Genomic DNA, 14,844 nt, shown 5'->3' with positions numbered 1-14,844 from the left:
TAAATAGGACAGGATTATGTTGGGGGTAGGGGGGCACTTTTGAAGGTCACACCACCTAATGCAGTGTCCTATCCTATTTCTGACCACACAAATTGGGGAAAAATGGCTTACACCAAACCAAATTAGCAGCATGTCAGCGTTATACCAGCAAATTAAGCTGGTAGATGTACAACAATAGAGCCCTCAGAGGAATATCAGAAGCGCTAACAAGTATGCATCAATATTATGAAGAAATATTGCAGATATCGTTGTATGCTGGCCAAGTCAAGAAAAAAATGTAATCGTTTGATATTAGATTTAATACTTAATTTGCTTAAGTACTGAGAGACAGCAGAAAACATGAAGGCCATCATATCAGCTCAGAAGTGCAAATAAGAAAGGAATGAGTATGACATTTCCAGGTAGGATATTCCTGAATTTCCTAAACCATCCAACTTCGTTCTTTAGCTGTACAGTAAAATGTGGATATAAAGTGTTCCTTTGAATCTAGAATAAGACTTTGAAAACTTGACAAGAAAGTGACTGTAGTCACTCTTTGCCTCTGAACAGCACTCCTTGCTGTGTCAAAACATTGCTACTGTACTTTGAACACCACAGAAACAACAGAACCTGACTTATCCTGCCTCTTGGCATTCACAACAGCCATCAGTAACAAAAAAACAAAACAAAAAACCAACAACCCAGGGGGATTAAATCTAAAGGAAAATGTCAAAAACTCTAGCATTTGTCATGTGAGGCCCCAGATTGATGTCACAGCAAAACAAGATCAATAACACATGCTTATTCACAGCAAAATATTATATTTCTCACTGTTCTCCAGATATGCAAGAAGGATTGGGTGACAGTGCCATGGTGTAAAATGTTACTTAATGATAATGCCTGCCTACATTTCTTAGACCATGAAATGTCTCTCTAAGAGATGACAAAAAAACAGAAAGTGTCAGTGCAAGAACTTCCACTGAGGCCGTCAGACAGAGTGCTTAACCAGCACGGTTAAATGAAAGAAATGAAAATAGAACCTGCTTTAAGGGCTTCCAGGTAAGCCATGCAACCCCTGAAGTTTGTCATGAGTAACCCTTAAGAAATGAAAAGAAAGAATTGAGCCTCTCAGCCTGCCAATCTGGCACCGATTCCACATGCAGCACTGCGCATATGAATCCATCTTTATGTAGGAGCTTGAGACAGGCTGCATTTCGTCCATTATATTATTTTACCTGGTTGGTGAAAAATAAGCAGAAGAGAAGGACACACAATGCTTGCATTGGGGGAGACAAAGAAAAAAAGGAGGCATCAGGTAAGTCTCTCCTAATGCACCCAAGACACAAATCAGTCTAGCTGCTTCCATTACTCTACAAAGCACTGAAGCGAGTACATTACCAGCATTAACTCCAGGAGCTGAAATGATAACAGTGTCTTTAGCAAATATACTATAACAAAGAAGATCAGGCAAGTTCAGGCCAGGTGAAATCTATGTGCATTGCATCACGGCAGCTACTAATTCCAAAGTCTGTGCAAAACAGTCAATTCCAGTCAAATCGATGATTGCATTTGAACATAATATTCATGCAAGCTTCAAGCTACGCGTTAACATTCATACTGCATCAGTGGCTGCTTATAACAAGTGGGTTGAACCATATATGAGCCTCTCCAAGGACTCATATAAACTGGATAAATGAATATGGACAAAGGCAGATAGTGATAATTTGCCACAATACCAGGGTCACGTGGGAGAGTGTGCAACACAGTGGGGCTGGATTGACAATGCAGGATCAAATTAGAAAAAAAAAAAGAAAAAAAAAAAGAAAAGAAAAGGGAAAAAAAAGAGGAAGAAGAAGAAAAAAAGTGTTCACATTTTACCTTGACATTGATCTTGATGGGAAGAGGAATGCCTTCTTTGAGGTCTTTCGTTTTCTCATTGAAGTCCTTACAGAATGCACCGATTGGGATCCCTCTCTAGAATTACAAAAAGACAAGAAAGCAGACTCTGTAAACAAATTCATAAGTCTTAATAGGGCCAGGAAATACGACGATATGATATGGATATTGTGATATACACACACACACACACACACACACACACACACACATATATATATATATATATATATAAAAAAAAATATGTATATAGACAGATAGTGATGCATAGTATTTACTGCAATATGATATTCTTGTCATATCAGCCAGATCGCCTATCCCTAAATCTGAATTGGTACACTGAACATTTCTGACGGCCAACTCATGGTGGCTTTTTTTTTTTTTTTTTTTTTGAGGAATACCAATTACCCTTTAGAAAGGCAGCATGGTGAGTGTCAATCATTCAATAACTTATTGGTGCACTGCAAGTGCCTGTGCATGCTTGGCTGCCTGTGTTGGCACATGAGTGGGAGAATGGAGGAGTCCATTTAGGCAAGGGTGTGTATGTGTGTGTGTGTGTGTGTGTGTGTCTGTGTGTGTGTGTGTGTGTGTGTGGACTATGGCAGTCATCACGCCTGTGAGACGTGATAAATGAGATCCTTGTTATTGCTCCCTGCCTTATAGAGAGCTAAATGTACAGCTGACATTAAGTGAGCACTGGCTGCCATTTCCTCTATGTTCCTTCAATTCAGCATGGGTGCATATTTGTGAGTCTTAATTCACAGACCAGTATTAATAAGTAATTTGATTACAGGGAAGAGAGTGCTATTAGCTGACCTTCCCAAAGGCATGTTGACTAAAACTAACTTTTTATCCTGCTATCAGATTTACAATAAAGGTAAACACTGAATGTCTGAACTAAATCGTTTATTGTCAGCCGGACATGCCAAACAATGTCAGACAATCATTTTAAAAAACTGAGCATGGATTTAAAAAAATATTCCAAAAATGCAAGACCCAATGCATACTAATTCTAAAGCATCTTTGCTGTACAAGATAATTGCAAGGCTATTTCCACAATGTTTATCTTTCTCAAGATCCAACACTAAATATGGATGTTTTGGCCTGTTTAACAATCAATATATATTCATGAACATGATAATAAAGGTTCATGAATTCAATGGTGTCAAAATATGAGAAAAAAGTAATTTGTTCAAAATGCTGACCCTATCTTTCAATAGAACAGTAATGAAAACCTCCAAACCCAACAGATAACAACAAATCGCCTTGACCTGGCCTACAATAATGCAGCTAAGAAAAATTATTTTCTAAGCAAGATTTATTTGAGGACATTTTTTTTTTCCTATGACAAAATTGCTGCCGTTGCCATGCCAACGCAAAGAAAATACTACTGGTCTGGATGAGTTAAATGCTTTTGGACGCAGGCAGCAAGTAATCTTCCTCATGGCAGATGGCATTACTGTGGGGATGGTGTGTTGCATTTGAATTTGAAAAAAGAAGAGGAAAAACAACTTGCGTTAATAAAATGCAAAACAAAAGCGCCCGAATCCAGTCTCCCTGCTGACTTGCTTATTAACAGCAATCTCATGCGAGCCATCGTGGCATCTAAGCTAACTCTCATTTAACTGAAAACAACAGAGCTGAGTAAACAAGGGGGAGGGGGGGGGGGGGTCTGTGTGTGGGGATCTTCCTAATTAAATACATTTTTTTTTTAAATATTAGTTTGTGGTTACTGGGACAGACTCATCCGATCAGCCTCCAGTAAAGAGTCTAGGATTTAAAACAGATGCTGTCCCACTTCTTTCCATCTGCCTTTTAATTATAAAGGAAAGCAAAGCACTGCAATTGGAATGTAGATCTGACTATAAAATGGATCATCTCCTAGACAAACTGCAGACAGTTTCATAAGGAAGGCACATGAGCGTCATTGTAGGGGACTGAGACTGGAGATGCGATACTGGCAGGAGCATACTGGAGCACAAGACAGTCAAGCCGAGTCAAGCGATAGCAGCCACAATAGATGTCTGGATGTTTCATTATCATATGTGTGGCCAGTATAAGATTGGAAAACTGTCTCGGAGTGAAAAGGAGAGTCAATCACCTTTGGCACTCTTTCTAAAGCATGGCTGTGGTTCATAGAGATGCCAAGTATTTAATACAAAGGGCACAGCGTTTTCACTTTGATGCTCTGGCCAAATTGTCAGTTCAGCCTGCTAAAGCCTAGGGATCTAATCATCCTGATGTCAAGCAGTCCAATTAAATCCTTTCTTTTCCCCATCGTGACTGATAAAAGAAGAGTAGTAGGGAACAAAATGGCCGCTCTACATCACCTTGATGGGGGCATTTAGCTTCCCCTAGACAACTTCCTTAATACTTCAGAGGAATATTAAAGTTCTTTATCATTTTGAGACTCCCATAATGTATCCTTTATGACAGCAGGTCTTAAAAAAAGAAGATTCTTCACAGTCATGCCTGATGAAATTTGTAATAGGAGATGCTGACACAGCAAAAGAAGTGATAAACATTCCACTTTACTGAATACCATGCTTTCAAAATAACCATAAAAATGGTAAAGTGCATTTACAATGGCACTTAACTAAACTTAACACAAAGTAGTAATCAAGTTGTTGTCCCCAGCTCTTGTTATTAAAAAAACAAAACACAGTTTTAATGTTTTGCTTAACCTGATTCTTTACCAAACTACCAGGCACCAAAAAGAACAAGTCCACTAGGGTTGTAGTCACTCAAAATTCTCAACATTCCTACAGTAGCTCTTACTATTTTAAATCTTGCTGATCATAACAACATAGCCATTTAATAAAGGGCAGGCAGAATATCTCATGACCCTAAACATCCATAAATGCATCTTTCGTTCAGCTCCGGTCTGGTCAGTGGTAAAGGATCTTTCGATGAAAAGTCATTCCAGGAAAGTTTGGCAAAATTAACTTTCACCAAACTGTCTTGCTGAATTAAACTTTCATTCGGTTAGCTCTAGAATTATCGTCACCCTTGGTAAAGATGGTTAAAAAAAAGTTCAGTCCAACTGACTGTGGAAGATATGCCAAAAGAAAGGTTTTTTTTTTTTTTTTTTTCCATTCAACCATAAATGCAAGTGCCTGGAGCTCACTACTGTAACTTTTAATGGAACTGGGTTCTATAGGAGCTAAATAAATAAATAAATAAATAAATAAATAAATAAATAAGGAATCCTCAATGTTAAGTCCTGGGAATTGTGTTACCTGGGAACCCGGCATAATGGACACAATTAAATTCTCAGAGATGTTAATCTGGCTATCTCTGCTAAGAAGGTACAATTCGCTCGTGGTTAGCTCTTCCAGCGACACAGTTATCCAAAATATATCCAAATCAACAAAAAAGTGGTTTCATGGCCACTGAATCAAACTTATGACATGGTCATTCCAACCCCCTGATCGAAGCCCCATTGAAAACCTGTGGAGTGAGCTGAAGAGGAAAATCTACAAGAGAGGATCTAAGACCCTGGAGGATATCTATGAGCGGTGTCAGATTCCTTGCATCGCATTCTAAAATTTCAACATGCATTATAAGAGAAGTCTCAATGCTGTTACTAAATGTGGTTTTGCCCCTTTTGGATAAGGGTATTATAAATTTTCTTAGAACACATTTTCTTCAATGAAAGGTTATAGATTGCTCATAATTTTTGCGTAAAAATTAAGCTACTTAAAACACAAATATATTTTCTAAACTTTTTTATTCATCTTTAAAGAATGTGGCAATAACTCCAGAGCTGACTAGTGTTTGATGGACAAATTTTATATGTGAGATGTTTTAGATATTGACAGATAGATATTGCAAGGCTGTATGTTTGCATATGTGATGTATAAATGTGTGTACAGTGGTCATATGTACAGACAATACAAACAAATTTTCTCCCCGAACACCTTGACGATCCCAGTCTAAAATCAACAAAGAGCAGTTCTTTGAAGCACAAACACTGAATTAATGAGCTCTGTTCTAGGAGTACAGGGACTGATCCTAATAGATGAATTTTGAACAAGCAGGATACAGAGAGCCGACTAAAATGCATATACCGACAAGAACACGTGAATTTTTTAAAAAGAGCAATTTTGCACAAGGTTTCATTCAGTGTTAATATTTGCTCTGGTATTAGATCAATGTGAATTGCAATACCGGAATCCACAAAAGCAATCAGCTATTTTGTCACACCTTTTTTGTTTGAATAAAAGGTTTAACAACAAGAGCTGTACTTTATGGGGTGCTAAAATGTTTTCTTCTCCTAGTAATTGTAACATACCTGCAACCTCCAAAACCAGCATCTGACACAGAAAAAATGGCACTTAAAGAACAACAAAAGTCACTTAAGTAACCTAATTTAATAGAAAATGATCAAGTTGGCATCAAAACTGTTTTCCATAGTCATTTTAAGGGTATCAAAAGGCAAATTAGTTTAGCGTCTCAATAATATATCAGGGGACAATGGCAAATCAAATCATTTAAATGAACTAGCAATGCCTAACTTTCAAAATCCATTATATAATTTAAAACTTTTACAGTTAAAATGTGAACGATGCATAGTTTTGACTGTATTTATTCTGCAACAGAAATTCTAGGCCAGAGCACATAGCTTCAGAATAGCCCGCTTTGTAGTTTCTCAATGCCTGTTCCTTCAGTAAGCCACGGAGCTATATTAAAGGGTCATGGCTTTCACAAAGGAAAACACTGAAGAATGGGAGTGCAACTGGGGTCAGTGTATAAACTGCAATATACCTTTGCAGCCTCTTACATACTGCCTACTGTTGTAATTCAAGTGTAGCCTTCAGAGATCATGAAAGGCATAGATACACACACACACACACACACCCTTACATACACACTCACTCATGAACATCACTTTGAAAGAGCTTTGTAAATAGAACTTCAAGGGTGACGCTATTTTTGTAAATAAGTCCCTGAATGAGAGAATGAGGGAGCACAATTAATACTTGAAACTGACAGAAGCACAGAGCAGTGTTTAGAGGCTAAATATTAACAGAGGAAAGGGTGGGATTTATGGTACAATAACCAAATATGGCAGTTAAGTAATGTGTGAAACTGCAAGGATGAAGCAGAGGAATGGCCATTTTTAAGGCACAGGAAGATTTATTATAGGCGACATTTAAAATGAGTGAAAAAACGTGTGGAACAGGACATGTACATGAGCATGATGGAGGAATTGTGGCAGGAAAGTGGATTAATTGCGCGATGTATGTGAATCTTGGTAATTCACCGCCCTGGCAAAGGGTGGCAGGGCATAATCAGGGACAGGGTTAATTAAACTGTGCAGTGTGAGGCACTTTCATTAATTACCCTGAGTCCTGTTTTCCTAATTTAATTTGCTGCAGTATCCCTTGTCTTATCACATTCCTCCCTACCAGGGTGGCATGCTGTTGATTAACTTCAGACTATTAAATTCCATGACTCCAGCACAAGACTTCAAACCTGAAGTGGGCACCCAGCAAATAAGGTTCATGCAATATAAATCAAAAAGGTATAGTACATGCGCTAGGGCATGATGCAAGATTGAAAAACAAAACAAAAACATTTAGATGATCGATATCCTTGATTAAACATATTTATATACTGGACATAAACGAAGTGTTCTCTGACCAACACTTGGCTGACCGACTGCTGAAACAAAACCTTTTGGATCGACTGCTGAAACAAATCTATTCGGAAAAGGAATAAGATTGAACTCAGAAACTACTGGCTCAACGCATCACAGCTGCAATCCTGGTTGGCTTCCCCTATTTTCATAGGTAGACCATCTGTGTGTAAATGAGGTGTGTGTGGTGACAGCTCACTGCTCCTGTATGTGACAGATGACTATGGGGTATGTGAGTACAGTGTTGGATTGAGACTTGTTTGCGCTGGAGGACATTTGGGCAGCAATCAGGTCCTCAGCACTCCAGAGTTATCCTTCACGTCCCTCCAAACTTCGCTGCTGCTGTCGGAGGGAGGAAAGCGATGACTGTGCAATGCTGGACATTTGCAACTCCCTCCTTCCCACTTCTCCATGCCCCTGTTTTTCTTTTCTCTTTCTCTCTACTCCAATGTTGAGAGAGAGAGAGAGAGAGAGAGAGAGAGAGAGAGAGAGAGAGAGAGAGAAAAAGACAGACCGAGCTCACTGACCTTCAAATACACCCATTGGGACTAAAGACAGAAAGCTTGAGAGTGCAACAGAGGGGGGCAGGCCAAAAAAAAAAAAAAAAACTGAAGTTGGGTAATAGAAAATCTCTCCGTGAAAATCAGTGAAGCACACAGATGATTGTGACAAGAAAGATGACTTGGCCTCCTCTCTTTCTCTCCATGGGTCTGATTAAACCACACACTCAGATAACCCCTGCAACTACAAGAAGATGAGGTGGAAGGTTGTAAAGAAAATGGTGCACACACACACACACACACAGAGAAAGAAAGAAAGAAAGAGATATAGAGAGAGGATGCCAGAGTCAGAGGATCCTTATGAATTTATATGTTAAGACGACGAAAACTGACATGCCAGAGCACTTCAAGAAGCCAGGGAATGGATAACAAGATCATGCTCAATTGCTTTCTATGATGCTGTGCAAACTACATCTGAAAATAAATCACCTCCTTCCATAAACTCAGCACTATTCCAAGACTGTGAAAAGGCAATACGTTTGAACATCAGTTCATTTCCTAGCTGCTGCATTATTATTTTTTTTTTAAAGAACAAAAAGGTCACCACCAAATATGCCTATAAAGTAAAAAATGAGTTCAAATTAGGACGTATAATTGCGAGGAGCCTGGTGAGTGAAAGATTAAAAGCTATGGCAGTAAAAAAAAATAAAAAAAATAATAAAATCTGGAGCTTGGCAACATCTCGGGGACTAAAATAATTAGGACATGCATTAATTTATGACTGACGACAGAGTAACCTGGGAGCTCATCTCTCTCTTATGCAGTTGCAGTTATAAGAGTGTAATTACACAAACGAAGACAGCTGAGTACTGACTACCTTCATCTAATACACAGACAATTCAAACAGGCCCGCCTGCTAGTTCGAGTGGCTTGGCCAGAAGTGAAAACGAGAGAGAGAGAGAGAGAGAGAGAGAGAGAGAACTAAATGGGGGAATGGGTGAGGAGAGGAGGAGGAGAGGTGAGGAGAGGAGAGCGAGTGCACGTAGGCTGCCTACAAATCACACGCCGCAATCATAAACTCGAGCCATGCGCGCGCTTCATTATATGATTTTCCCACACGCTAGTGAGAGCGTTTCATCGGCTTATCGTGCGAATGAAACTTTTGACAGCCCATCCGGTGCACATTTCGCATCCCCAGCACTACTCGTCGACTTTTCCCTCCACGTCGAGCCCTTCACAGAGCAACGGAAGAGCGCGTGGAGCTGGTGAAACCGCACGCGCGACCACCTTAAACAGAAACCGCAGGCGCTCGCGCGAGGTCTAAGGGGCAAATCTGCTTTCATGGGAAAAGCTCCGTGGACTGTGAGGACAGAGTAAAAGAGGAAAATCCGGAGAATTTCCACAAACATGACCGGAATAGCAGGCGATTTGTGGCTTGACAATGTAGCTATTGAGCTCTTTCGCGTGTAGCCTAAATGGCTTCTTTGGATTTAGCGGTATGTGGCGAGCTTGAGGCGCAGCGACCGCGACATTTCAGACAAACAACTGAACTGTTCTGGACGAATTCGACTGAAAACACGACCTCGGATTACAACAATTTAAGGTAAGTACGACTCTACTGATATACAGACACTGACACGGCTTAGTTTTGGTAAATATTCTGCTCTCCTCACAATAATAGTCTACAACAAACTTCAGCTCATGTGGCTGAACCGCTGCTTCATTATCCACTCCAACTTTACAATTAAAAGTTTACACTTAATAACAGCTAAGTACACCGCAGAGAAGACCTAGCTAAAAGTGGTGTGTGTGTGTGTGTGTGTGTGTGTGTGTGTGTGTGTATATATTTTAATTTGACAGGTGAAAAACAAACCCAAAACATGACTGATCTCTGTGCTGGACCATCCAGGCTAAGACACTGATACAAGATAAGGAGTAAGCCAAGTTTGATGTTCAAGAGATCAAGGTTATTAATAAGGTTGAACACATTTGGAGAATATGACCGATTCAGTCGGTCAGGCACACATCAAACCAACCCAACAGCATGGGACATTGTTGCGTTCATGTCCTTGAACTGGAGACCTGCTGTAGCTTTGTCCAACACCTGTGGAAGCACCTCAGTTTCTCAGTGATGAGCAGTCCATCGGAGACGAGTCTTTTGTATTAAAGGGAAGGCCAACAGGGAATCTGTCCTCAAATAATGCATGCAAGCTCACACTTGCGGACCCATATTCACCTGTGTAATTTCCACGCCATTACTCATACTCACGGTAAAACAGGTCACTACTGATGTGCCTGGAAGATTTTCAACCAAATGTCTATATTTATATCAAACAGAATTACAGGTTGAAAGTTGTGTCTGGGGGGAAAAACAAAACAACCTCTAGCAGACAGACATGCAAAGCTCGGATTTGAGATCACGGTGATTATCATCAGACATACTATTTTCAACTCTAATCTTCAGAGACAGGCGTTTTGAAACCCCATTTCATTTCAGGGCTGGAAATCTCTAGTTCTAATCAGATATCAGCAATGCAGACTCGTTTTTTCGTTACACAGAGGACCAAGGAGACTAATAATCCTAGCTTATCTACCAGACATGTTCTTTATCTCCTCCATACTATGTATTACTGCATTTAATTTCTACAGGTCCCCAGGATTGAATACATTTGTCTATTCCTGTGCATTGATATTCAATGTTTTTACCCTCAGCAGTCTCCTGTGCCTTTTGTCTCATCCCTGACCATGTCACTAACCACCTCTCTCATTTCCCCAGACTTATTTATGAACTATCACCATCATGCACTAACATTTTATTAGGTCTGTAAAAAGCCAAGGGAATGAATCATTGTCTCTGTATCTCTCACGCCTTCCCTTCCCAATAGGACCCTCGCTGTTTAGTTCCTAGTTCTCTCGGATTCTTTCAGAAAACACACACGTTTTGTAAACCTTATAGCATACACAATCTTTCCCCCGACTGGAATATTTAAAAATAAAATATGTAGTTGGATGTAATACTTTAATCCAGTGCAAGTCTCCTCATTAGGACAGATTTAATTAATCTCAGCTGTGGATCATGTACTCACAACGATGCCATTACCACATTCCTTAAAGGCGAATGATTTTCATATTAGGAGGTCACTGATCACGGCAGCTTGTAACACCTAAAGCTGCCTGGTGGACTTTTAAAAGACAACTGGCCACAGAGCGCAACTGGCTGAGGATGCAGACATTCAATTGGACCGTAAAGACTGTAATCATTTCTCCCCACAAGTCAATAAGATGAGTAACAGTGTCCTTGGTAGAAATATTGCTTTAAAGAAGAACGTTATATTACATTTACAAGCATGTAATAACGCCTTGTGTTATAGTCTGGTAGAGTTGTGGACTATATGAATCTATAACACAGTAAAAATGCTATATAAAAAAAATAAGTGACCCTGAAAATAAAAGCCATTTTAATAATAGTGCTCTTTTTTATTACATACTGGCAGTCCAGCCACAGAGAAAAAAAAACAAAACACTGTCTATCAGCATGTCTGACCTCAATTTTAACATAATTAATTCATGATAAATAAAGGAGTAACACTGTGATTAGTGTATTCCCTACGCTGAAATTTTGAGAATATGCAAAGACAAAGCAAAAAGTAGTAAAACCTTAATGACTTGAGAACAAGACAAACTTGTAATAGGGTGACCTCATGGAAAATGCACAAATGTGCTGGGATGGATAAGGTTATACTCATGTATTGACACATTTTAAGCAAGGTAAAACAAAGTAAGTGTCCAGTGGTTCATCTGACCTCTTAGGGCATAGCATACAGTCTGTGTATATTAAAATTAAGGAAAACTGAAAAAAACAAAACAAAAAAAAAAACAACCAAACTAACAAAAAAAAAAAACCCCACACAACCCAATCGCAAACAAAGATCACATGTATGTCCAATTTGTTCCTTCATTCTGCACATCAACAGACAAAACAGATACAAATACAGCTGACATGATAAACATAGCTATAGGGACAATAAGTCTACTGCTTATTACAGAAATAAATAAATAAATAAATAAATAAATAAATAAATAAATACTGAATCATGCATTATGCCCAGATATTAGATACAAGTTTGTTATAGCTTATCTGATCCATTTTACAACCAGGATGTAAGGGAATCATTTTATAGCAGATGTCTAACATGTAAATATTCTCTTTCCTCAGCATATTCTAATTTTATGCTTATTAGTATGCTGAGCCATACTAAAAAGTATAAACCCTATAACCTCTAAGAGTATCTCCTGATATTCGATACAACATTGTATTCTAACAGTGTCCTTGTTTGTCCTGCTCCAGGCATGTTACCTTCACCCCAGGTGTGTTTGTCCACCCTGGTGACGGTGAGCACGATGGCTGTGCTTGACCTCTATCTCCTGGAACAGAGCATGCTGGGACGTGGGAGTAGGGCTTGGCCGGCTGCATGGGCATGCACAGCTGTGGCGCTTGGTGACCTGGGCTTCCTGCTGGCGCTTCGCTTTGTGTCAGCTGGCGTGGCGTCAGAGGCACGGTCACCGCGGCGTGCCTTTGCTAGCGCACTCTGGTTCCTATTCCTGTCCTTGCTGGAGCTCAAGCTTTTCTTTGTGTGCCAGAACTACAGGCATGAACGGCGGCCAGCTGACCCATTGGCACGCAAGACCCTCACTCTCCTGCTCTCTGTAGGGCTGCCCTCACTTTTTCTAGTACTGACGGGAGCTGAGCACGTAACGCCGGCACACAGGAAGCAGGAAGTTCGTGCCGGGCTCCTTTGGGTGGCCCTAGATCTGCTAGATGTGCTGGATCTACAGGCTGGCCTGTGGGAGGAGGCTCAGAGTGGTGTAGTGGTCCCATTATGGGTTGACGGTGTTGTCTTCTTCTACTGCTATGTGCTATTGCTTCTCTTGCCCTGTGTCTCACTCACCGAGCTGGCACTTCCAGGCCTGAGGCGAGCACGCAGGGAAGCTGTGTACCCATGGCTCAGTCTGTTTGCCATCAATGTGATGATGCTGGGACTCAGGGCTGTGGGTGTACTCTGGTACAGGGACCCAAGGATTTCCACAGTGTTTGTGGGGAAGAATGTCCTGGCACTGGTTGTCAAGCTTAGATCAGCTTGGGATATGCACAGGAACGGTAACAGTGGGGGACAGGGGGAAGGGGCTGAGGGTGGAGGGAGAAACCAGAGCTTGGGGATGGATGCAGAGCAAGTGGAGCATGGGCAGGGTGGCACAACTTCATCCACTCGGGACCACACACTCTCACGCACTCATGGCCAAAGCCATACAAGGCTGGATCATGCTGACAGCTCCCTGGGATCTGCCTACATTTCGCAGGAGCTCTAGAAGGACAGATCAGCCACTGTGGATACGCAACAATGACGGACTTAATCCTTGGTCACCAGTCATCCCTTCAGTCTTGTTTTGGCCAAAAACAAGTAATAACTCATCTTGTGAGCACACGTTCTACAATTGAGGGTTGCACTCTGATCCTAATTCACAATCATATGAAGAGAGTCATTTCTGCTATACAGTGCCTTTTCTATCCCTAAAAAATATTTCATTTAACTGCAAAGAATCATTTAGACTGCTTTCCATGTTTAAATACAATAGAAAATCATTAATACAAAATTTTATTGTGTTTTATTATTATTATTATTAATTTTTTTTTTTAACATTTACCGCTGTCTTGGTGTCTTACGCAGATAATATTTGTTTATTCCCAACATCCATTTCCAGCATTAAAAAAAATTAACCTGGTTAAATACAAACACTCCTTCATTTTTTTACATTGCAATGCTTTATCATGACAGTCTGCATGTTCCAATCATACACATTCTACCCTGTTAGGCCAAATTACACAGAGTCAGTTATATTTCATCGTGTGACATAACTATTTAAAATACAAACCATTATGCTACCACAATAACTAATCTTAGATATACCATAGCCATTCCTGTCTTCATATTTCCACGCTGTTAGGTCTGTGCTTCCTAACAGCGAGGAATATATATATAAGGTGTAATAATAAATTAATTTGAATCACATTAAATGTTTTTAAAATGTTTATTACTGTAAATATTATGCATTTTCATACTTTTTTTTTTTATTAAATAAAGCTTACATAAACATGTTTGTGTGTTGAGCTAATATGTCTAGCTTATAAACACTGGTTTAAAAAAAAAACAAAACAAAAAAAAAAACAAAACTGTTCTTAAGTCTGTTATTAGGCAGTCTTTTATTTAAAAAAAAAAAAAAAAAAATACTGATTATGTGATAGATGAAAATGCATGAAATTGAAACATCTTTCACACCTTAATAATTGCTTTTTTGACCCATAAAACAAACATGACAGCCCTGATAGACCAAAGGACACTTAATACATTGTAAAATGTAAGCATTTGATGTATTCACGTAATTTTTACATTTATAGAACCTTATGCCCATGTTCCCAACAGGATGGAATTCAATGAATAGAAAACAGATGTGTAATAAATGAATTCCTCAAGACTGTGCATAGTAGTGGATTATAAGTGTGCCTTGTAAGGATTTAAAAAAAAAAAAGAAATTGCACAAATTGGTATTCAGACATCAGGCATAACTATGAAGCTATTAATTGTACATACATTGGGGGGGGGACTATGGAGACCAATACTAAATATATAAATATGGGACTATTTATAATTAATAGTATTGTCAGTTTAAAGCCAACTAAAATGTTTTACCCCCACAGAGGAGAGAGAGCATCTTAATCAGAGATTGTTTTTTTTTTTTTTTTTTTTTTAAATGGATAAAGCTATGAATTAA

General features: G+C 39.4%; 2 protein-coding genes across 3 annotated transcripts in view; one reads left to right on the top strand and one right to left on the bottom strand.

The window, feature by feature from the left end:
- The window catches only part of mrpl11 (mitochondrial ribosomal protein L11), a 45,885-nt gene that overhangs the window by 8,413 nt on the left and 22,628 nt on the right, over nt 1-14,844 (bottom strand). Inside the window, exon 3 of the mRNA XM_017474972.3 lies at nt 1,858-1,953. Coding sequence (XP_017330461.1) covers nt 1,858-1,953 — 96 coding nt within the window. The remainder of the gene's footprint in view (nt 1-1,857; nt 1,954-14,844) is intronic.
- Nucleotides 8,388-14,170, top strand: tmem265 (transmembrane protein 265). 2 transcript variants are annotated; one of them, XM_017474970.3, is made up of 3 exons: nt 8,388-9,619; nt 9,877-9,951; nt 12,365-14,170. In XM_017474970.3, exon 3 carries the CDS (start codon nt 12,367-12,369, stop codon nt 13,381-13,383), a length of 1,017 nt encoding a protein of 338 aa, XP_017330459.1. In that variant the 5' UTR covers nt 8,388-9,619; nt 9,877-9,951; nt 12,365-12,366; the 3' UTR covers nt 13,384-14,170. The 2 variants fall into 2 exon arrangements, with proteins under 2 accessions (XP_017330459.1, XP_017330460.1); XM_017474971.3 differs by lacking the exon at nt 9,877-9,951.

The sequence above is a fragment of the Ictalurus punctatus genome, chromosome 8 (assembly GCF_001660625.3).
Source record: "Ictalurus punctatus breed USDA103 chromosome 8, Coco_2.0, whole genome shotgun sequence".
NCBI classification, from domain to species: domain Eukaryota; kingdom Metazoa; phylum Chordata; class Actinopteri; order Siluriformes; family Ictaluridae; genus Ictalurus; species Ictalurus punctatus.
This window is presented reverse-complemented; position numbering and strand designations above follow the sequence as displayed.

Excerpts from the sequence above, each read along its gene's own strand:
- tmem265 (XM_017474971.3), top strand. The coding sequence starts at position 12,367 with ATGTTACCTTCACCCCAGGTGTGTTTGTCCACCCTGGTGACGGTGAGC.